Source organism: Triturus cristatus, chromosome 8 (genome assembly GCF_964204655.1).
Source record: "Triturus cristatus chromosome 8, aTriCri1.1, whole genome shotgun sequence".
NCBI lineage: Eukaryota > Metazoa > Chordata > Amphibia > Caudata > Salamandridae > Triturus > Triturus cristatus.
Genome location: NC_140591.1, coordinates 750,567,133 through 750,591,892, shown reverse-complemented (window position 1 = coordinate 750,591,892; position 24,760 = coordinate 750,567,133). Strand labels below are relative to the sequence as shown.

Here is a 24,760-nt window from a genome sequence, read left to right as displayed (position 1 = left end):
TGTCCTTTCCCTGTACCAGTCTTGTGCAGGGTTGGTTTGCTCCCTGCCCTATGTTTAAGTATGTTTAGGGACAACCTCAGCTGTATCACCAGCCTAATGTAATAAACAATCATAAATTAAAAAAAATGCATATTTGTATACATAGAAAGAGGGATGTTTGGTAAAACATCTAGATCACTGGTATGTTTAGCTGCAATTTATATTTAGCTTCTGTTCATCATAAAAACCAGCATCGGGTCATGGGCGTCACTTCACCAAAATGCCAAAGGTAGCAAAAGTGACATCACACAATTTCTGTTTGACCAATCACATAATACGAAGTGAAATCATACTGGGACACTGAATCCTCCCAGGAAGTTATACCTTTATTGCACTCCTTTATACTCATTTGTTTTACTGAGCTAATAGTTAGGGGGAGATTTTCAAAACTTTTGCGCTGATATAGCGTCACCAAAGTGACGCAAACCAGCGCAAAATGTTTTGGGGCTATTTTCTTTCTAGTGCAAAACTTTTTTTGCCCTGGAAAGCACTCGTTAAGTTGTGCAAAGCACCGCGAAGCACTGCTTTGCGTTACTTAGCGCCGAGGGGGCGTTACATGGGTGGTACGTGGGCATTCCCATGCAACTACCCATGCCTTTTGACGCAAAACCATATTTACAAATATTTGTAAACATTGTTTTGTGCCAAAAGTTAATGCCCATTCAAAGGAGGCGCTAACAGGAGAAATGCTTTTATTTCCCCATGCTTTTCCGACTTTTCATGCGTGCTGCACTGTGCAGCACGTATGCAAAGTCGGAAAAGCTTTGCATCGTGCCTTGCATAGTATCTTGTACCTTTCCTGTAAAAAACCTATGCTACACTCATGCACACAACACACCCTAGCACACTGAAGCTGAAATCAGCACCGGCGCAAGGGAAAGGGGAGGAGAGAGCCATATCTTAAAAAATATGGGACTCTCCTGCTTCCTCCCTGTCGCGCAACTTGGCGCAGTCACGCGGGGGGGGGGGGGGGGGTGCTGCACTGTGTTGCTCAACTTTTTTGAAAATCTCCCCCTTAGTTTGCAGTCAGAGCTGCAGAAAATATATCGTGCACGTCACAGCACAATGGCACTACTGTTCTCTTCTTGGTATTACCTTTTGCCTGCCTCTGAAGAGGACGCAAAGGCAGTGCCAGAGGTCGCAAGGATTATGCTAGGGGGTGTGGATGAGACCTCTGGTGACTCCTAAGTAACGTCATGCATGAGGTTAGCCACTGGCTCTGTTGCAATGTGAATGAGTGAAGTTTTCCTAATAACCCATGCACATCCACTGGAAAAAACATTACGTTGCAGATTGAGTTTTCCTTTAATCTTCTATTGTCTGTTATTTTGTTAGTCATCCTTATGAGTTTAACCTCTTCAGTGCCCATGACGAGATAGTCTCGTCATGGAGCACGGTTGCGCTGTGCCCATGACGAGACTATCTCGTCATGAACCCCACCCACTAGTGCAACGCCCGGCACAGGAGGGGGAAAGGGCGTGGCACTGAAGGGGTTAAGTTACAGTAATTCGAAGTCAACAGTACCATGTCTTTGCTGCAATAAGAATCATATTTTCGTGGAAACCACATAAAAACGTAAAGGTTCTAAAGTACAACTTCCTGCCAATAAACATCCTTACAGTTCTATTAAAATTAAAGACGATGGTTAAATTATTATTACAAGCATTTAGCACCGACGTTTAGGCAAATATTTTCTTTTTTAAATTTGTGGCTTATACTTACATAAAAAAGTAACCATCACATCAGCTGCCAGACCAGACCTATTAGTTTTGCCAATTCTTGTTTATTTTCTTAACCACCACATCAGCTGTCAGACCAGACCTGTTAGTTTTGCCAATTCTTGTTTATTTTTGAATGTTGGAGGTTTTTGTCTGCCAGAGGTAACCTGCTTTCTCAGGTGGGCTATAATAGAAGTGGAGGCAGTGCATGTCTGCAGTGGCCTTAGTGTTCTGTTCATGCCAAAAATTCATCAGGTATGTTGTTGTAGGTGATGGAGCTAAGCACATTAGGAAACTGTGAACGCTGCTGGGTGTGGTAGCAGGTAGTGGAGCAGGACTTGCAGAAGGTGCAAGACAGGAAGTTTATATATGCCGTGCAGTCCGCACAAGACGCTATGGAGCTGTGACCAAGGAAAAACTGGGGTTCTTTTTTGGAAGGTGGTGGACCAAGCATGTGATTGTATGATTGCCCTCTGCTGCAGGGAAATCAGGGCCGGACTGGCCGTAGCGGGCACTGGGCATTTCCCCGGTGGGTCGCCAGGGTGGGGGCCGGTTTTGGACCCATGGGGGGCCGTTTTTGTTACCGGGGGCCGGCAATATCGGCCTCCGGTAACAAAATCGGCCGAAACCGGCCCTAGAAAACAACCCCCTTTTCCTGCACGGGGGCCGGCCGATCAGTTTTCCTGGGCCGGTTTTGGTTCCCAGTCCGGCCATGAGGGAAATAATGTCTTAGGGCTTGATTTAGATCTTGGTGGATGGGTTACTCCATCACAACAGTGACGGATATCCCGTCCGCCAAAATATAAATCCCATTATGTCCTACGGGATTTATATTTCAGTGTACGGGATATTCGTCACTGTTGTGACAGAGTAACTAGTCTGCCGAGATCTAAATCAGGCCCATAATCTTTAGCTCCCTTTTGAGGTCGAGCCTAGCGCAGTGCGCATGCGCTGCTCTGTGAGACTTTATGCAAGGGCTTCAAAAATCTGACCACACGCTTGTGCTTGTGCATTTGTTTTTGTCACAAGCTATTGGACTTTGCGTGCGTCTTTCTAAGAAAGACAGCACGCAATTGGGCAAAGGCGGGTGCATGTCCCGCCTTTGCTCCACCCACGGCCTAATGCTTGCAGATACCCGCACAGTCGCCATATGTTTTGAATTATCGTGCCCAGACGCGTGTGCGATAATTTAAAACGGATGACTCGCTGTGGCACGCCGCACCACTCGCGTGCTTGTTTCAAACATCAGAAGTTCGGCGTGGTATTTACCGAAGAACTGTATGAGAACTGTCAACGCAAACTCGTTTCCTGCACTTTTTAATTAGAAACGGCATTCCGGCGAAGCTGTGATGACATTTGGGTGTAGTTCGGATGATGTCCCATCACCGAGGCACGTCATATACGAGTGCAACGTGCTGCGGTCGTAACAGAGAAACGTCTCGTCCATGATCTGTTCTTTTGTTTAGTGTAGAGAGTTGACTGCACGCTTCTATTTTTGGCTGATTCAGATGCAGGGAAGTCGGGCGAAACTTCCTTTGGTTAGTTAATCTTGGACTTTTTGTTTTTTAGTTTTATTGTATAGTTAATTAGAAGTCCTTGAAGCTGGCTGGAAACTTAATTCTGCCACGTTCAGTGCATTTATAAAGAGTAGCGAGTGAGACTTGTATACAAACATCTGGAATCCAAGGTGACCGTCCTTTCAGCGGTAGCTAATAGCGTTGCTGCTCGTCTGCAGTGTTTCAGTGCCTTTGCTGGGTTTTGTACGGATAGCAGGCACTTGGGTTATACTTCGCATAGTAACAGTCAAGTAAGAGCCTGCATGTCAGTGGTGACATTAGTTGCATTGCATCATGTTTTAGGTGTGCTGAAAAGTGTTATAGATGGAAGTGTTTTTTAAGGTTATGCCGAAATTACCCGGGCGATGTGCGGCATTGGGTCTCCCTGTCATGGGTGTATCTTTATGAGGCAAAGAATATCAGGCACAACTGCTTAACAGCACAACCAGTGTAACAAATTATTTCATATATCGGTTAACTCTCACCAATAACACATTTGTTGAAAAACACACATAATGTGACCTTTTCTCAGTTGAGCGCGTCACTTGAAGAACTTTTTTCTGGTTTAAAAAGGAAACCCTGCATAACAGACCCAATCTGTTGGTTATTTAACCTAAGTGGACTGCGACCCAGGGACGTCGTGATTTTAAACCCTGGGGTGGTAGCAGTATTTAGATGGCATAGATATAACCTATCCCTACAGCAAAACTTATCGATTGGAGATAAACAGGAGTCCGTTGTCAGCTCCCACACTCCTTTTGGTGTCCGATGGTGTTAATCGATGGTTTGCGGCAATGCAATAAAACAGAGAGCCTTTTCCTTGCACCTCTGTAGTTAAACAACTGTATGTTAATAATATTGCCTTTGTGTTGTTTTTTGCTTCATGTATCTCAAAGAGCGAAGTGAAGCCAGGCAGCTGCTCCAGGTCTTCGTCATTATCTAACTAACATTGCCTTACTCTGTCATGGGGCACCCTGCCCTACCCCCCCCCCCCATTCTACATCTGTGGCGCTGGCCTCTCTTACTTTGATTTCAGGTTGTGTAAATAACCCGGAGCTTCCACGTTTAGTGTGAACCATTCCTAAAGGTCCTGCCTCTCAATAATATTTTCTCTGCAATGCAAACTAAAACGATAATTTAGCTTCTGGTATTAGTCTTTTTATTTACTAATCTGAAATCCTTTGCCCCGCTCACCCCCCTCCCCCCCCCCCAAAAAAAATGGCGCCCACTTCTTTTTGTAGGCTTGCATGTGTAATGGAACATATACATAACTACAAAATGACAGACCCGGGTTACCACACTTAAAAAAAAAAACACGTGTTCGCTTTACATGGTGTTCTTTCACGTCGTCTTAGAATGCTTTCGTTTTGAATCTGCAGTGCTGGCACATTCCCTTCAGCTCAGATAAAGCACAATGTCCCTGTGCTCGAGCCTGCAACAGTCTGATGCACTGCAAACTGGAAATCTTGCTCTCTAAAATAATAGCCTTTTGGACTTGAAGTGAAGCGAACTTTCCATCACTCGCTTTGGTGGCACATTCCTGTTTCCTTTTATTAATCAATTACCTGCCAGCACATAGTGCACACTCTGTGACTTACTTTTTGTACTGCTTCAAAACATGTTTGACATTATGACCGAGATGTGTAAAGTAATTTCTGGACTGTCAATCCTATGAACTGCAAAGTTTCTGACTCCTAAAATGGATTTATTAACTCATGCCAAAGGCTTTGTCTTTCTTAGACAGCGCCCCCCCACCTTCCCACTCATCTGCAGTTTTCCCAAAAGACAAACCACTCTTGTGTTTGTAGCTGGTCAAGCCAGCCTGCCACACTAGCCAGCCTAGCCTTCCAGCCCAGCCGTTGACCTCAGCAACTCGGCAGAGCAACTCAGCACCACTTTACTCCCGCTGTCCTGGCTATCTCTCCTACTAATAGCGATCCAGCAGCCAACAAGCCCAGTGCACTGTGGTGACCAATCACAGCAGCCATTAGCCTGTCAGCCTTAATCCGGTGCCACGGAGAGCTTCCCCAGACAGGAGCTCACCATAGCCTTTCAGTTGTATAGCTCTTCAATTCCTGGCTGCACAACACCAAGGAAAATGTGCTGCATGTCTAAACACTTACAAGGTCCCAAAGGCGAGACATATTGGCTATGCCAATGCTTGTTATTTATGGGGCTTATTAAACACAGTTTTTGCCAGAGACAATGGGCAATAAGACTTACATAATGTATTAATCATTGATCTGAATATGTTTGAACAACACAATGTGAACTTAATTCTCCTACAGCCAGCGAGAGTCAGAGCAGCAGAGTTGTACTGAGTGAGTCAAGGCCACAATGCCAAGGGTTTCCTTTTGCATGAAAAAAGGGTGTAATGTGATTGCATCTGGAGAGTGAGAAACCTCATGAGGCTGGCATTTGACACAGAAAATCTTACTAAGCCGATACATTTCTTGGTCCCAAGCGAGGGAGAAACAACCTTGTGGATCTAGAACTTTTCCCCTTACATGTCTATGCTGAGTTATGCTTAGTTTTAAGTGCTGCAGTAAGGACACAGTGCTCCATCATCTCATGTTTTATGAATTTTGTTACTGTAAAATGAAAATGGAATGTGAAGCAATGTGTTCTTTCTAGCACTAAAACCTTCAGACAAAGGAATCGTCATTTGATGATTGTATCATAGCAAATTATGAGTCTGAGCTTTTCATCTCAATCTTGACCACCCGGCATCAATAGTAGAAAATGGTCTTCATTGAGGAAATTAAATAGAAGGTTAAATATGAATGCATTTTTGCCTATTTTATCACTGATTTGTTGTAGTGAAACTACACTCAAATGAGAGCACCTTTTAATTAGGCTTGGTTGGTGGGGTATAGATTATTTCCACGGTGGAAAGAAATTGGTCAAATAATTTTAATAATTTTATTTACATTGTAATTACATCTTTGTTGATTCAGGTTAAACAATAATTTGTAGACGATGATGCTCGTATGCAAACATAAACTACTACAAATCTGTTATTTTATGCATATGAATATGAAAATGAATTCTTGAAATCCGTTATTACAAAAAGGAAGATTTGGCAATGGAAAGAAGTGCATACAATATAGTGTTTACCTTTTTTTTCCCAATAAAAGGTATATGTGCCTATTGGGTGGCATTAATATAAAAATGAAAGTTGGTTCATATTAGCTACACAATGTGGGTTTGAATATCAAAATGCAAGAGAATAGATTTGTAAAAAGCGGGGGAGATTCTCAGGTGAGGTGTATGTTGTGTCTTATGGGCTAAGTAAAAGGCATCTGAATGCTAGTACTAATTTGTCAAGTCAACTAGATTCTGGGCAAACTACTCACTTTGCCTCACATCCATTAACTACACAGCTCAGAAGTGCTTAGAAATAGAGTCACGTGAATAATGTGGCAATAGCCCCATAAAGTAGTCGAACAAGGGAAACGCCTGGTGGAAATTTAAGTTGAACACTTAGGGCCCGATTACGAGTCTGGCGGTCCAAGGACCGCCAGACTTGTGATGGTGCGGTGGTGGTGGATCCAGCCACCGCTGCACCGTTGGTCTGACCGCCTCATTACGAGTTGCGTGGTCGGACCGCCCTGGGACAGCCCCTGCCACCAGGGAACCACCGTTCCCTGGTGGTGGCGTGGGGGTCAGAGGCCGCAATATGCTTGGCGGGACCGGCATGGTCCTGCCAAGCATATTACGAGTTTCCTCTCCTCCAGTGATTACATGGCGATTCCTCTGTCATGTAAACATTGGAGGAGAGGAAACAAAGGGGCTCTACAGGGTCCTTTGTGCATGGACATGGGGGGCATAACATGTGCCCCCCCCTGTGTGCATGCACAAAATTTCCTGCACGGCATGAACTTTCGAGTCAATGCCATGCACGAACCTTGTGAGTCGTTCCCAATGCAGTGGCTTTTTCAAAGGCACTCAGCCTTTAAAAGAGGCACAGTCATGAGAACGCCATGCCACCAGACTTCAAATAACTCGTAATCTGGCCAGCAGGCGGCAGCGAGTCTCAGCAGTGCAGGGGTGCGGCGGTGGAATACTACCCACTGCACCGCCAAAACTTGTAATCGGAGCTTTAATATTGGTTTCTACTGTGCACAGGTGCAAGGAAATGGTCTTAAAGCCTTTAAACTGCAGTGAAGAAAATTTTAGTTGTTCCGGGTTATCTTTTGGAACTAAATATTTGTGTTTAATGATGGCAATTGATTATAATTTGCATTTCAAGTTTTCCAGCAGAAAGTTTAACCGCAGCTATAAAATATCTATCATCCCCTATGCTATAATTCGATTAACTAGAAACCACTTGTAAGTTATCAAATGGATTTTCATGTGAGTGAGTGGGCTGTCTGTATTTGTTCAACTAAAGTTCATTGTAAAAATATTGTATAGTGGTAGAGAAGATCAAAAAATTGATTTCTTCACACTTCGCTCAATATTTATTTACTTAATTACTCCTTTTTTTATTTCACAGGCATGCACTGGATGTGGAAGTGGAAATAAATGTGATTGCAGTGGAATTAAAGGACAAAAAGTAAGTAATCAGCAAACTTTTTTTGTAATTTTATGTGCATCCAAAATGAAAGTAGTCATTGTTTATAGTTTAGTATTGGAAGAACCATAGTCAATGTAGCAGGACTCCATTTAACTTATCTTAGTTCCAACTTGCTGTTCCCATCTCATCTTTTTTAAAACATTTGTATTAAAAATACTAGTACACATAGTAGGATTTTATTCAAATCACAGGGTCATATTGTTAAGTTCCCATGTTCTGTAGAGTAGACAATAATCTGGAATTGACTCATAATTCAAAGACAACTAATTAACATAAACGACAAAACCCTTTTTTAATGCAGAGGGAGTATGGAGACCAGAAAAATTAAATAAATCGGAAAATAAAAAATACACACAAATTCTCTTATTGACTATATCCAGTATTGGTAACACGCTTATTACAGACTGCTATAAGACCGAGGTACAATTAATCATAGACGAATCTCATTCACCCCGATAGCAAATGGCAGTGGTACAGTGCTGTCAGCTCACCAATGCAGTCACAATAACCATTCACTTGGTAATGCTACGTAGTATTGCAGGGTAAAAGCAGAACTGTGAAGATTTCTTTCTGACATGACCTTCATTCCCCTGCATGAATTGAACATACTAGAAATGCTATTTACTTGGAAAAAATCTAAGAATTACATAATAGCTATGGGTTTTTAATCTGTTCACAGGTTGCTTGGCAAAAAGGATGCCAGACAGCACTTTCAACTAGCCTCAGTCGCAATGTAAATTATGTTGACAAAATCTGTATAATTTCTGTAATATCACGTTATGCTTGTTACAGGATATTCCTGAAATGATGCTATTACGCCACGTTGGGCAATTATGCACCATTTGTGCTAAAATGTTACTAAAAGTGCACAGGAATAATGCCAACAGCCAGAATGTGAGCAGCTTTGCTCATTCCACTTATGTTTTTTGTGCTATTTTTTTTTACCAGGAAATGCGATCTTATGTCAAAGGTGCATTTCATGGCAAAATTAAGCGCCAAATGACGTATCGGTATTTTTTTATAACTACGTGTAATTTCCCGTGAGATACCCGAAATTTGGAGTCATTATGCAAAAGCAAATTACATGAATTTTGAATGCCCCTACTTTCAACTACAATAAAGTATTGGGACTAGACAAATTTGCTTTTGCTTACTTATGTTGCGAAACTATACCCAAGTTGTAGGTAAATATATGTGGAATACAATGATAACGAGAGTTACATCATTTGAAAGTATTGCATCAGTATAATAAAACCGAATAAAAAACATTTGTTAAGTCATGGTGACCCTGATCATGGAACTTGGAAAATGAAGTTTCCACCATGTCATGTTAAAATTGGTTTGTAATTTATAGGGACTTAAAAGAATGAAAAAGGTATAATGGCTGAAATTAAAAACATATTCATGAATTATCTGCATCAAAAAAGTTACTCCTTTAATATTTATATGCAGCTTCTACATTTGACGTTTCCATACACATCTGGACACAAGGACATTCTGTTATTAAAGTTTATTCAACAATGCAACCTAATCAGATCTTACAATATATATTAATTGTGTACATATCTCCTTTCAATTGGAATTAGAAAATAACAAAATAATACATATTGGCAAAGTTAATAGGTCTTGCCTTTGGGACATATTAGCTTTGCCAAGGGTTTTTAGCCATACTGTGCAGCAGCAACATGCGGTGGGGAAGGGGGCAGAAGCAACATGAGGGTGGTGGAAGCACACAGAGGGCGTGTGGTGAAGAGAAGCAACTGGCGAGAGATGAACATGAGAAGCAACTGGCGAGAGACCAACATGGAGCGAACGGGGAGAGGCGCACAGGCGAGTAGGCAAAAGGGAAGCAAGAGGTAGGGAGGATAAGCAACAGGCGAGAGAAGGGCTCAGGTGGGGGGTAAGCACCATGGAGGGTGGGTATGGTGAGGAGAAGAAACGGGCGAGGGAGCAACATGGACTGGATGGGGAGAAGCACGTGGTCGTGAAAGCAACAGGGGAAGTAGATAAGGGTGAGCGCAACATGTAGATGGGCAGGGAGAGGTATACGGATAAAAAAGCAACACAGAGAGCAGGGCAAAAGATGTACTTGAGGGAGACAGCTGGAAAAAACATGCATTCTCATTGAGTGCTTAAACGAAAAGAAAAAACTAGTTCTTGAAAATCAAATAATGGAAGCACAGAACTCCACCAGTTAAAAGTGATGATAACGAGTCAATGATCCATGGGAGGGAGAAACACAAGACTGCAGGCAAATGAGAGTGACAGAAAAGCCAACCAATGTTAAGAAATGGTTGGTCTCCAAGACCTGTATGTTCTTGGTAAGCCCACTAACTTTATCACAAAAGACAGCATGTGCGCTATCTGGTAGATGAGACCTAAAAGTAGCATGGGTGTTGCGGCAGGCCATGCATTCTAGGACATGGACCAAGTTGTAAGTATAGGTACTATACCGCACACTTCATTCCTCCAACAAGCATTGGCTAAGTCAATTGGTGTGGTGTTGGCTGCAAGCATTTTTGCTTTCTCAATGCTTGTTTTGTTTTGTCATAGTTTTTGCAAAAGTGGGTTGTTAAGGAAGCCTCCAGGCCCTCATCAATTTAAATAAAAGTACATTTTACTTTCGAAAAGCACACATTACCAAAGTAGATCCTGGCGCTGAAGTGATCTACTCTGTAGATCTGCTGCTTGTAAAAGGGAAGAATGCCATCACTCACATTGAAGTTAGCCCATTGCACCATGCTGTACTCTGTAGTGGATTGAAGAAAAATATGAATGACACAATAACAGACCAATAGAAGAAGAGGGCTGGTTGAAAGCTGGTATAAATGTGTATATTGTACATATAATTTATATTTTTTGTAAAATCCGAAGGTCCTTACTAACACCAGACCTAAATATTGTAAAGGCCTATTATGCCATGAAATGGAGAGGCAGTCGCAGTCAACATGAATTTTTGTACGATTTGCATACAATTCTACTGTCAGGATAGGGGAAGCAATAACTAACAAGATTTGCTATACCTCCCTACATTCCTACTCTCTTCATTGTAAAAAAAAAACAAAACAGCATGTGTGTGTTGACAAAGCTCAGAGGATAGCAAGGCCAAAAATGCAGTCATGTCAAGTATCATATTTGACACACAATGTGAAATCAGATTTGACAAGTGACAAGTTTACAATGTCAGGTTGGTCTGTGCCGAGCAGTAAACACCACATATTTTGAAAACTATATTTCTTGGCAAGTTTGCCAAGTAGTGACTTTTATTGATTATATGTGGTGCTCCATCCACAATGGTCTAAAAACTACTGTATATTGCAAAAATACTGAAACTGACAGCTAACAACACCTGTTAAGTGTGCAAAGTTAGACTGGGTCTAATAGCCTCTGTCTGAAAAAATCATGAAACCTATTAAGTGCATTACATCTATGAATGTTATACCATGTAAGAAATAGGTTACTGGTTGAGGAGGATGAAGCCCCTTCTCCAGCAGCAACCACAATACTTATTTGCACAAGCAAGCCCTAATTTTACCTGCGATCTATTCTTGGGTAGCTTGGCACATAGCAGTCAGGGTTTACTCACAGGCAATGTAGTAATACAGTGAAAACACACCACAAAAGGATCCCACGGTAGTTTAGAAAAATAGAATAATTTTCAATAAATAAAACAAGACCAGAATGACAAGAATGCAATTAGTAGAACTGGGGATATTCAGGTTTATTGATTCCAGTAAAAATAGCGCCAAAAAGCACAAAGCGCCAAGTGTGGATATCTGGTCATGCTGACCCCTATGGGGCACGGGCCAGCTACATGAACCCAGTTTGGCTCGCTGAACAGAGCACCTCAAATCCTGGTTTGCGGAGCATTGCGAGAATCCATGTCGAAGATACATCACAGAGCCGAAGCAATGCATTGGTTCCCAGATGAAGCAAGGCTGCTGTGTGAGTTCCTACATCATTGTCGAGGATCCCAACGACAAGGGCTGGAGATGCGAAGTCCAGACAAGGATACATCGCGCAGTCGGAGCAATAAGTCGGTTCCAGGGAGCTGAGAGGCTGCGAATCGGAGTCCAATATCGTTGTTGAGACTGCCATCAACAAGGGATGCAAGGGCCTGCCCTGGGGATGCATTGGGCGACAGCAGTTTTTATGCAGCAACAGGCTGTCATGTGATGTGGGTCTTTGTGATAGTTGCAATCCACACAGTAGCGGCGATGTGTCGGTTCTGCCCTGGTTTGCGTTGTGCAGCAAAGGAGATTCGTTGGTTCCCCTGGATCCACAGAGGCTGGCATAACACCTTAGGCCCACTACCAAGGGTCCAGGACAGGGGTTGCACCACTTGGCAAGGTACACTCAAAGATGGCAGAGTCTAGGTGCAAGTTTAAGGTTGTTTGAGCCTTCCATCCCTGAATCAGGAGCCCAGTCGACTAGCCCTTCGAGTCACTTTGGGGTCCTTGGTTCAACAGATGCGAGCCTGGTCCTTCTTACCCAAGCAAGAGGGCTACAGGTCAGCACAGCAGTCCTTCAGAGCAGCAGTCCAGCAGAGTGGCAGTCCTGTCAGCAGCACAACAGTCCTTCTTCCTGGCAGAGTATCCACAGGTCCAGAAGAGTACTGAAGAGCTGGTGTCTGAGGTCCAGAATTTATACCGAGTTGTGCCTTTTAAGTGGCGAAGGAGAATCAACAGGTTTCTCTGTGAAGTCCCCAGGTATCGTGCCTTCCATGTCCTGGCTCTAGACTAACTACAGGGGGTATGCAGCCTTCTTTGTGGAGCCAAGACAAAGCCTATTCAAGTGTAAGTGGGGCTGTGCTGAGCTCCACCCTCCCAACCTGCTAGTGATGGCCCATCCAGGCACACCTAAACTCTCTATTGTGTGTGGCTGTCTAGGAGGCATGTGGATTTCTAAGAGGCATATACAAAGCTCAACCGCCAGCTACATCCAGCCATGTGACCCAGAGGCAGGCTACAGGCACTAAAAGGTTAAGGCAGGGAAAAGTCAACTATCTAAAAGTGGTATTTTCAAAATTGCAATTTAAAATCCGACTTCCCCATAAGTTAGGATTTTTTATTACAATTCCATAGACACCCAACGTGAACTGGTTACCTGCTCCCATTTGGAAATTACAGTTTTTTAATGTAATAATTTAACTCCAATGTTATCCTATGGGAGAAGTAGGGCTGGCCGTAGTGAAAAACGAATTTAAGAGTTTTCACTACCAGGACATGTAAAACATAAAATTACATGTCTCACTTTTTAAATACACTGCACCCTGTACTATGGGCTGTCCAGGGCCTACCCTAGGAGTGACGTATATGCATTAAAAATGATGGTTTGGGCCTGACAAAAGATTTATGTGGCCAGGTCAAAATAGCAGTTCTAAGCTGCACACACAGGCTGCAATGGTAGGCATGAGGCATGTTTAAAGGTCAACTTAAGTGGCTGGCACAATTAGGCCTACTTGTAGCATTTAATTTACAGGCTGTGCGTGCATGTAGTGCCACTTAATTTGGGACTTATAAGCAAATTAAATATTCAATTGGAGATATGCCAATGTTGCCATGTTTTAAGGAGTGAAAGACACACAATTGATGGACATCCTAGGATGCTTGTTTCCAGTCCAGGGAGGACCTGGCCTGGCAGTTCGGGCTGGACTGTTCCCATTGGGTGCAGGGCAAGACTGATTTGCATATGGCTGGGTCCAAACTTTATTGTCATGGTGAGCAAAAAACACGATGGATTACGGCCCAGATCTCTGTACTGGGGTGAATGTATGACACAGTTCTGTATTTAGGTCAAGTCTACTAAACAGCAAGCTGTCTTGTTCCAAGCAACATATTGTGTGGTTACCAAGATGCTATGTGGACATGCAGCCGCTCATTGCCTACCATTGTTTGGCTTTATTGTCTCTCTTCCTTCCTTACTGTTTATTGGATGGCTTTCCTGGTTGCAGCCTATCCATCATTTGCTGGTCACCCCCTTGGAGTTTTTCTTCTTTACCATTTTGTTGGTTGTCGGACTTCACTCCATCCTCTGCTCGCTTTTAGGGAACATGTTTTTTCTTTTTAAATGAGCACTCCATTAAGGGTTGCATGTGTTTCCCAGCTGTCTCCTTTGTGTGCTTTTCTCCCCCGACGTTGCTCTCTATCACCCAGGTGTTTTCCCTCCCTTGTTCCACATTGCTCTCTTTCGCAAACATTCTCTCCCACTTGGTACTTTTGCCCTGCCCACCAGGCTGCTTCTTCCTCACCCAGCATGCTGCTTCACCCCCCTCATGGCATTTTGCTTCCTCCCATCCGTCCCAATCCTGTAAACTGCATATTAGTTTACATTTAAAAAAATAAAAAAAATAACATGTTTTCATACTATGCTTTTGCAGTGTTTTTTGTTATTATTTACTGATTCAGCTCTGATGAGTAAAAAAAAAAAGCCTGTGTCCTTTAATAGGTGCACGCATTTATCTTAAACGCATGTGCATTTCTACAAAATGATGCAGTGGCCTTGTCAATGGGCCTTTTTTTGCCATGCTGACCTGCAGCTGGATGCTCTAAAAACATTGGCAAAAGCCAATAGATCTTATAAAAGAGATCTATTGGCTGTGCCAATGCTTGTTTATACATATCGATATGTGCATTTTTCTTCCCCAACATGCCACAACGCAATAGCTTTGGGTGCCGAGCTGCATTGCACTAAAACGAATAAATCTGCCTACAGAGTACTGTGCAGAGAGGTTTCCTCACATGCTTGCTGCAGTGCTGGCGATCTATCATAGCTAACACACTGCATATACTTCAAACAGCAACAGTTTCTCTGGGTTAGAGGTATAGCAGTTTTTTTTTTTAAAAAAAAAAGGAAATACTCCATTTATTTTAATTTAAGCGAGACTTTTGTTAAGCAGTGGTTAAATGTGGGTTGTCCAAAGCAAACAAGCTCTGAGGGGGGCTGACCCAAAGCGACTCACTCTATTATTTTTTGCCTAACAGATGAGCTCTTATGACAGCGAATCCTATCAAGCCAGACCTAAAAACTGCCATATGGTACAGAATGTTCTCATCCATTCCCTGAGGTGGTCTGACTCCTCCAAGAACACTATACTCCAGAGAGACTTAAAAATATGTTGAACTAAGGCCAGCACTTTAGTTCTGATTTTATTTTGTTGCAACCTACAGTAGAGTTCCCTTCTAGTCACCACAATGACTCACACTCAGGAGTAAGATGAAGGGAGCTAAAACGCTAAAAGCTTTTAGTAAGCATAGATAAGAACAATAACTAATTTCAAATAACCTTAAAAATAGAACTTTTAGGTGATGAAGAACCGCCAATTGATCTATGATGGGAAAAGTTAGTAAAATTAAGGTTCCTTGTGTGAGGACAAGATAACTTTCAAATATGGTGCTCCAAGCACTAATCACCCAATATGAGCGGGTTCTGGTGCTTCTGTTAGGTGGCAAATGACATTTTTATACCAGTTGCTGAATGGTTAGAGCTGCCAGGAAAACTACTTCCTCATTGGTCCTTGCATGTCGCAGTAAAAAATAAAGGATTGTTTGTCGATTTCACATTACCTGGAAACCAGGCAAAGCGATGATGAAAAATGAGAAAACAGGAAGGGGAAAAAACCTAGGTTTACACAGTTTCCGTCAATTAAAAAAATGAATGCCTTGTTCTGTTTTGCACCACAGATGTAATTTTGCTTTTACATAAGCGGATTCAAAACCTCATCTTTAATATCGTATGCATTATGACGTTATAGTAGTGGGAGGGATGTGCATATGACATCACTTAACTACCACTTATGCATTTCATATTACATAAATGCGCAAGGTTAGGTTCACGGGGGCAATTTTTGCACCACTGAAGGGTACTCTACAATGTACCCTGTCAGGAGTTAGTTTTTATAGCTAGGGGCTAGCAGCAGTGATTACTTTGTTTAGGCAATTTAAGATGATGAACAGCGACATTCATTTTGGAGACTGGGACTTATTTTAAACCAGAGCAAGAGAGAGAATGGTAGAAAAGGGAGCAAGACGGAAGAAAGAGAGAGAAGCAGTGATAAATGGAGAACATAGGGATGAAAACGAAACCACACGAATGAGATGAGGAGACACAAATTGCAGGGTAGAGGGAAAGAAAGGTGAAAATAAGGAAGGGAAAAGTTAATTAAAATAAGATAAAGAGAGAGGAGGAGACAGAGGGATGCAAGGAAAACACCACGCCAATTGAATCAGACACACCTGGAAGAAAAAATAATTGAAAGTGAAGCAGAAAACGAAGTAAAAAAAAAAAAGGGGAAGTAAAATAAATTAGAAGTAAACATTTCGAATTCATGAGGTACATTCGATTAGATGATTTCACAGGCATTTGCAAATCAGTTCATCAAACTGTCCTGACAGGAGTTTCAAAAATGACCTCGAGGTTACCAGTTCATATTACACCCACACAAGTCGGTATGAGAAGTTAATCTGGCTTCCAATTATTACTTTTCTTGGAGTTCATATATTGTATTTTTTACCTTCAGCAAAGAGCCTCTCCAGAACTAAAAGAATATTCGTAATTGGTGTTGCCACGGTGTGGCATAATTCAGTTTTGTCACTGGGTATGTTGGAAGAGCATGTTACACATACATGTAATATTTGACTGTGCAGCCAGGTCCAAAGAATTGCTAGAGCACAATGCTTTGAGTTCAGCCCGTATGCACCTGTTCTGTCTGTGCCCTTGGCTCTGCGTTACTAGCGCTGCACCCCCCACTATGGGATCGACAGTCTATGTAACTCACGGGCAGTGCAGTGAATCTGTGAATTGTGAGTAATAAAAGGCTCACCTTTGTCATTTTTGACGCTCTCCTCTTATCTCGTTTCTTTTCTCGCTATTCCTGTAATTCTGGCCAATCAGATGCATTTTGGGCTTCTTCAGAACCAATCCAGGGAAGGCTGCACCCCACCTGCAGATGAGAGAAGTGGTTTGGGTGCTCCCAAATCCCATACATTTGTAAGGCGTAGGTAATCCCAGCTTTGGGATGAATTATTCTAAATTCTTATCTTCACAGAGTGAAGAAGCTGCACAGAGGAATTTATCCATGACATTTGTTCAGGAAAAGTGTGACTCCAAAGATCAGGGTAAAAGCATTACAACCTCATTGCGAAACTGTAAGGATTAAGCATGACCAGACACATTTCCGACAGGAGGGGAGAAATAGAGTTTTGGTGCAAACGTAAAAATTATTATAATCTGGTCAAAATCAGTACTTTGATTGACTAGAGTTAGCCTCCTTGTAACTTACTGAACTGATTCAGGACTCCGATAGTACAGAGTTTGTAGTGTTAGTTGAATGACCAGACGTGGGTCCTGTACTCACTGTGTCATTGGAACCAAGCTGCGTACGACTGAAGAGGCCCACTAGGCCAAAACGGGTCTTGGGTTGCTTTTCTTCCTGTTCAGAGGGAACCTGGCGTGGCAGTTCAGACTAGTCTGTTCCGAATGTAGCAGGACCAAGGCTGGTTTGCATATGGCTGGGTCTAATCTGAGGTGGCATGACGGGCAAAAAACACAATGGGTTGGATTGCTACCCCAAGCAATTGCCACTGTTTTTTCCCCCCCGGAGATTTATATAGCGCAAACTTGACCCAAAGGTATCAGGTATCGGAGCGCTTTACATGAGCACCAGTTGCGTTGCATGAGGACACATTCATTTTTGTTAGGCATGAGGAGATTAAGTGATTTGCCCAGAATCGCAGAAAATATATGCCATATATCTCTGTGAAGGTGAACCTTCCTAGCCACCAGCAGTCATTGCACAAAACATCAGCAATGGACATCTACTGACCACCCCTGCAGTATGATAGCAGAATATTGAGGCCTAAATATCGTCTGACAAAAATATCTTTTCCTGAATATTGGCTATGAAATGTGGCCCAATGATGGAAAATCTACACCCAAAGGAGGGATTTGAAAGCTGGGTAGGTTATTAATGTTGCAGTACACTCCTTAAACCTCTGCAATCTATCACACGTTTTGCTATCACCAGCAGAATGACTTATTGAATTGAGTGATCACTGATGAGAAATGTAGAGTTCTGCAGGTAACGGTTTTTAATTCTTGGCCGGCTGGCTTGGCTTTCCAGACTTTTGAGGTTGATAAATTGAGTGCTTTGAAATTAAGTTACCCCTGGTATTCATAGCATTTGTGTAGGAAGCTGGCTTTCTATATAGTGTATTATAAAGAATTACACTTTGCTGAGTGTCCAGTGGATTCCCAATTGGTCCACAGAGGAAAAAGTAGATAACACTAACACTTTATTTGTAGTATTGTGGGTAAGCAGTTAGGCCTGTTAGAGGGTAGTGCTAAGCATTTGTTGTACTCACAGAGGCAATAAATGAGACACACTCAAAGAATAAATCTGAGACCAATTAAAAAAATAGCAATTCTTTTTATATATATTTTTAAACCATGAAGTACATTCTAAGGTAAGTACTGTATTTCTTATGAAATTTCCAAAGATAAGAAAATAGTTCAAAGTCGGGCGCAGTCATGCACATGCAATCCAATGGGAGAAAAAAACAAGTACGTTAAAGCACATAGTACAGACAGTTGTTTCAGGGGTTCACCTTCTGGGTTGGGAGTAGCAGGAAGCCAAGGTCCAATGTGCTACCAACAATTAGTCGGGAGTGTCATAAATCCCACCAGGCGCAAGGGTGTTGGTGGAGTTGGTCGCTGGCACGCTACGGGGAAGGGTGGCCCTCTAAAGACAGGCTGCACAAGGGTTCTTGCGGGCACCAATTCCTCCTGAGGCACAGCCGGGAGCAGCTTACTTAGTGTTTTGTTTTAAAAAACTGTATACTTGTGTGTTTTTAAACTCTCACACTCACTTACCCCTGGGCATTTCACTTCTCTTGTGGCACGGACACCCCCGCATAGCGGAACTATCGCTGCAGCGGGCGAGGTGTTTTCGACCTTCTTGCCGCCATTCGCCGCGGCCAGCAAGACACACCCACTTGCGCAGGCCACGCCCCCTCCATCAGGCTCCTACTTAAGCGCTGATTACGAGCGCCGTTCCCTACACCGATTCCTCCTGAGGCACAGCCGGGAGCAGCTTACTTAGCGTTTTGTTTTAAAAAACTGTATACTTGTGTGTTTTTAAACTCTCCCACTCACTTACCCCTGGGCATCTCACTTCTCTTGTGGCACGGACACCCCCGCATAGCGGAACTATCGCTGCAGCGGGCGAGGTGTTTTCGACCTTCTTGCCGCCATTCGCCGCGGCCAGCAAGACACGCCCACTTGCACAGGCCACGCCCCCTCCATCAAGCTCCTACTTAAGCGCTGATTACGAGCGCCGTTCCCTACACCAATTCCTCCTGAGGCACAGCCGGGATCAGCTTACTTAGCGTTTTGTTTTAAAAAACTGTATACTTGTGTGTTTTTAAACTCTCCCACTCACTTACCCCTGGGCATTTCACTTCTCTTGTGGCACGGACACCCCCGCATAGCGGAACTATCGCTGCAGCGGGCGAGGTGTTTTCGACCTTCTTGCCGCCATTCGCCGCGGCCAGCAAGACACGCCCACTTGCGCAGGCCACGCCCCCTCCATCAGGCTCCTACTTAAGCGCTGATTACGAGCGCCGTTCCCTAAACCGATTCCTCCTGAGGCACAGCCGGGAGCAGCTTACTTAGCGTTTTGTTTTAAAAAACTGAATACTTGTGTGTTTTTAAACTCTCCCACTCACTTACCCCTGGGCATCTCACTTCTCTTGTGGCACGGACACCCCCGCATGGCGGAACTATCGCTGCAGCGGGCGAGGTGTTTTCGACCTTCTTGCCGCCATTCGCCGCGGCCAGCAAGACACGCCCACTTGCGCAGGCCACCCCCCCTCCCAACCTCCTCCTCACCAGTATATAGTATGTGTCTCTACCGGAAGCTCAGCGGACGGGCGCAGCGGGCGCAACGATGGCGCGCCGAAGGCGCGCACAAGGCAAGCCCGTCTGCGCCCGTCCGCGACCGACCGGACCAAGGGCCACCCCCCTCTGACCCATCGAGACATTACTCGTCAGCCCAACTATACGGTCTTCAAGGCCCTTGGCCGATAAATAAATCTGTGACCTCTCACATTGACAGTTTGGGACTCACAGCAGCCATTCCCCCATCCTCTTTTCCTTCCCCCTCTCACCCTCCACTGTATTCCTCTGTCTCCCGCTCTGAGCTCTCTGCTGCACCTACACCCCCTTCTCTCTCCATCTATTACCTCAACACGCGCTCTGCAGTCAAGCACTATCACGAGCTCTCCGTCCTCTTAGACCTATATAAGCCTGATCTCCTATTCCTCACAGAGACCTGGTTTCGTGATAGCTCTCTCCCCTCTTTATTGGCAGCTCTCCCAACCACTTACTACGCGATTCGAGCCGACCGATCTACGGATAAAGCGGGCGGTGGTGTCGCCTTGATCCACCGGAAAGAATTCTTCTTTCAGCCTCTTACCTTCCCCCCTATTGGTACCTCCGATTTCCTAGTTGTCCGCTCCCTTTCTTTCAAAATTCCTCTCACTCTCCTACTCGTGTACCGTCCCCCCCAACCCTCCCAAGCCTTCCTTCCTGGGTTTCAAGATCTGGTGGCCACCCTAGCGGTTAATAACTCCTCCATCTTGGTGCTAGGTGATTTTAACTTCTGGCCCTCTGACCCTGCAGAATGTTCCAATTCCAAAGAATTTTCTGACACCCTTCGCTCTCTCAATTTCAATTCCTATGTTCACTCCCCTACTCACATTCATGGTCACACGCTCGACCAGATTTGGTCTCTCAACTGTCCTATTGTGTCTCTCTCTATCTCCCCCTGCCCCTGGTCTGATCACTCTTTGATTTCCTTTTCTTCCCCTCTTCTCCTAACCACCAAGCCCTCACTTCCTAAAAATATTTGGGCACGCTCCTGGGGCCGAATTGACGCTTCTCAAGTGGCCTCCACACTCCTTCCCCTCTGCCCCGACTTATTTGGTTTACCGCTTACGGCACAAGCTGATTCTATTAATTCATGGCTCCAGTCAGGCTGTGACTCAATTGTTCCTTTTCGACGAGTTTCCTCTAAACGGTCACATGAGTCCAACCGCTGGTTCAGTGAGGAACTGAAGGCGCTGAAACTCTCAGTTCGCCATGCCGAACGAGCTTGGAGACGGCACTACTGCCCCAATCTTAAATCCCAGTACACTTCCCTTCTTTTGCAATATAAAAAAACTATCTTTACTAAAACTGAATATTTCTCTTCCAAAATCTTAGCCGCCGAGAACCAGCCCAAAGAAATTTTTTCTATAGTTCACAATCTTGCATATGCCGACAGAACCACTCTCAAACCCCCTCCATCACAGTCGCTTTGTGATTCCTTGAACACCTACTTCTTGGACAAAATTGACAAAATCAAAGCCAATATTCCTCCTCCATCGCTCTCTTTTTACAATTCCCCTAGCCCTCCTACTAAGGCGCATTTTGACTCATTCCCCCCACTAACCGAAGACTCCTTCCTTTCCCTTCTATCCCTGGTCAAATCTGGTTCCCCTCTTGATCCTTGCCCTGCTCACATCCTCAGGCTCATTTTCACAACCTGCATGGCACCACCTCTCTCCTTTCTCAACTGCTCCTTATCTCAGGCATTGTTCCCCCCACGTTAAAAACAGCCATCATTCTTCCCATCTTGAAAAAACCTGGCGCTGACCCCTCTGCCCCAGTCAACTTTCGACCCATTTCCTTACTCCCCTTTTTAGGGAAAGTACTGGAACGACATGTGACCAGAGCCCTTACCACCTTTGTCGAAGAAAACCAGGTCTTGGCCCTCCGTCAGGCCGGTTTTCGCCCCGCTCATTCCACCGAGTCTGTGGCGATATCCGTCCTTGACAACCTCAGAGAAGGTATGGACACCAACCTCCCCCAGGCCCTGGTCCTTCTCGACCTGTCTGCCGCCTTCGACACGGTGGACCATTCCATCTTACTCTCCCGTGTCGGGGCGGCCGGGGTCGGCGGGGTAGCCCTGGTCTGGTTGTCTTCCTTCCTTAGGGACCGCTCCCAAGCAGTGCGGCTAGGCGACTTTTCGGCTAAACCCTGTAAAGTGCCGTGTGGGGTTCCCCAGGGTTCCTCCCTTTCCCCTCTACTGTTTAATCTCTACATTGCCCCTCTCATTTTTTCCCTTCAACAAATGGAGGTCTCCGTATTTAACTATGCGGATGACCTCCAGTTCATCTTTACTCTGTCTTCATCCACTGACTCCATATCTAATTTTCAAACCACAATGATCTTCATCCGGGACTGGATGAGTCACAACCACCTGAAACTAAACCCGGATAAGACCGAACTGGTTTTGACAGGTGGTTGTGCCAATCCCTGGTCGTCTCTCTTCTGGCCCCCCTCCTTGGGTTCCCCCCCTTCCCCCTCTTCTTCTGTCAAAGCGCTCGGCTTCAAGATCAACGACCAACTTACTTTGCACTCCCAGGTGAGCTCTGTGGTGTCCTCCTCCTTCCTCTCTCTCCGCACTATCCGCAAGGTATCCCGCTTTTTCTCCTTTACTGCCCTCAAACTTATTGTGTTGGCTATGGTCGTTTCTAGACTAGACTACGGCAACGCATTATACTGCGGTATGCCTGCTTACAATGTTCGACGGCTTCAGCTGGTGCAGAATCAGGCCGCTCGGCTAGTCTACAATTTGTCCAAGTCACACCACGTCACTCCCCTTCTCAAATCCCTCCACTGGCTCCCTATCCGTGAACGCTCTTTGTTCAAAATGGGTTGTATTTCCTTTCAGGCCCAGTCAGGATCTGCCCCTGCTTTTATCTCTTCTGAGATCAGAATCTATACCCCCGCAAGGGAACTGAGATCATCTTCCCAATATCTGCTGATTGTCCCCCGTTTTCGCTGAAAAAAATGGGGAGGCTCCAAATTTTCAACTATTGCCCCCACCTTCTGGAACTCTCTTCCGTCTCACCTCAGGTCCCTCACCCATTATCCTTTGTTTCGTAAAGCATTAAAAACTTTTCTTTTTTCACAGGCCTTCTCCCAATGATTTTCCCCCTGTCTCCTGGCCCACCTGCTAACTGAGGTTTCAGTGAACCACAGCGCCATGAAACCGTTAGGTGTACGTGCGCTTTAGAAGTAATTTAAACTCAACTCAACTCAAACTCAAGTCCTTATGCTCCCAAATGGGGGCTGGGGTCTCAAGGACCTTAGGGACAAGAGGCCACGGCCAGTTTGTCATCACCCAGCTCGTCGCGGTCAGGAGCCAATAGCTGGCAGGGGCAAATTCAGGACTGCTGGGCCACTCTTGAAGTGGGTCTCAGGGTTCTTGATGTCCCTTGGTGGCTGCTGGGCTCTAGTACAGTAGGAGTCTGGGGTTGGTGTCGCACGGCTCCAGTCGGTCCTGGTGCATCCAGTCTACACTCGATGGGGAGACAGATCTGACCTTCCAGAGCATGGGTACCTCTTCCTGGTTGGTTGCTGCACCGGTGGGCCAGGCATCTGCAAATCAGTGGACCGGACTCTGTGGTTTCGGTGCCTTCGGTCCGCAGGGGAGTAGCTGCATTACTCCAAGGGAGTTCATGGGCAGTTTGCGAAGGCTGGTAGTCCACTGGGGATCTTAGAGGCCACACAGCAGCAGGACAAGACAGTTCACCTCGATTGTCGAGTCTTGAAGCAGCAGGCACGGGTTTGCGTCAAAGCTCCAGAGCAGGCGCTCAGTTCTTGGGTTCAGCAGCTCTTCTCTGTCCTCTTAAGGTCCATAGAATCAGTAGTTCTGGGATGAGGGGTTCCACCTAAAGGGGGATTAAGAGGTGTACCAGGTAGTAGCCAATGGGCTGCACACCTCTAGGGTGACTACACACTCTATATGACCATTTCCTGTGGGAAGTGGGCATAACCCTGACCCTAATAAGCTACTTCCCTCCAACACGAGATAGAGGATTTCTAAAAAGAAAAAAACTCCATGCGCTGCAGACGGTGGGTAAAAACTGCAAACTTCACACCCAGGCCTTATTATATGCACTAATTTACTTTACTTGTTGCTGGTATTTATTTTCTGTACTGATTGCCCTTTCTAAATAAAAATGTGCCAAAAGCAATTAAAGAAGTTATTTTAAAATAGCTGTAGACCATCAAATAATGTCATCCCACAGAATATCTGAACCAACTCAAGTGCCTGTGCGAGCAAGAGAGAGAGTCAGAGAAAGAGAGAGACAAAGAGAGATTCGGAGGCAAATACTAGAATTTCTCTAGTATCAAATATAAGATTTGAACATACATTCTCAAAAGAAGATACAAAAGTCTGGCACACAGACAATAGTGGAATATGTGGTTAAGGGAGCAGGGTAAGTGTGTTCGTGAGTATTGTAGGGCACACGTTTGACTCTTGGTAAGGTTATAATGTTCCACGTTTTTATTCACACATTTTTCTTAGTCTATATTTAAATCCAAATGGCAGAGCAACATTTAAAGAAAATATTTTTATATATTCATTTTTTTGTATTGAGAGCATCCCACACTTCATTGCTGCGAATAGAACCAGATTACAGAAACAGGGATGGGATTGGGCGAGGGTAAATGCAATTATGGAAGTATCAAAAGGCATACTGTGCGTTTGGGTTTTGCAGATAGATGTTTACATTATAAAATATTTAAAATTTCAGCCAGAGGGAGATGGGGTTATTTGATCAGAATCATATGAGTTTTATTCAGTCAAGTGCTAAGACTGGGCCATGGAGCTCCGAGTTCAAAGGGCAGTGTCTCAGCCACTAAACCTATAGAATTTGAGCTGCTGCCCAGATCGGCTAGAAGCCCCCAAGTCATGTCTTCATCCTTTCAGTCTGGCTGCTGATGCTCTACCCCATGAAAGAGGCACCATAGACAGG

The 24,760-nt window shown here is 44.4% G+C and overlaps 1 protein-coding gene across 3 annotated transcripts in view; it reads left to right on the top strand.

Moving 5' to 3' along the window:
* COL4A1 (collagen type IV alpha 1 chain) overlaps positions 1-24,760 on the top strand; it is a 626,471-nt gene that overhangs the window by 148,716 nt on the left and 452,995 nt on the right. For all 3 annotated transcript variants that reach the window (XM_085622171.1, XM_085622169.1, XM_085622170.1), the window contains exon 2: positions 7,812-7,871. In XM_085622171.1, the coding sequence (XP_085478297.1) occupies positions 7,812-7,871 (60 nt within the window). The remainder of the gene's footprint in view (positions 1-7,811; positions 7,872-24,760) is intronic.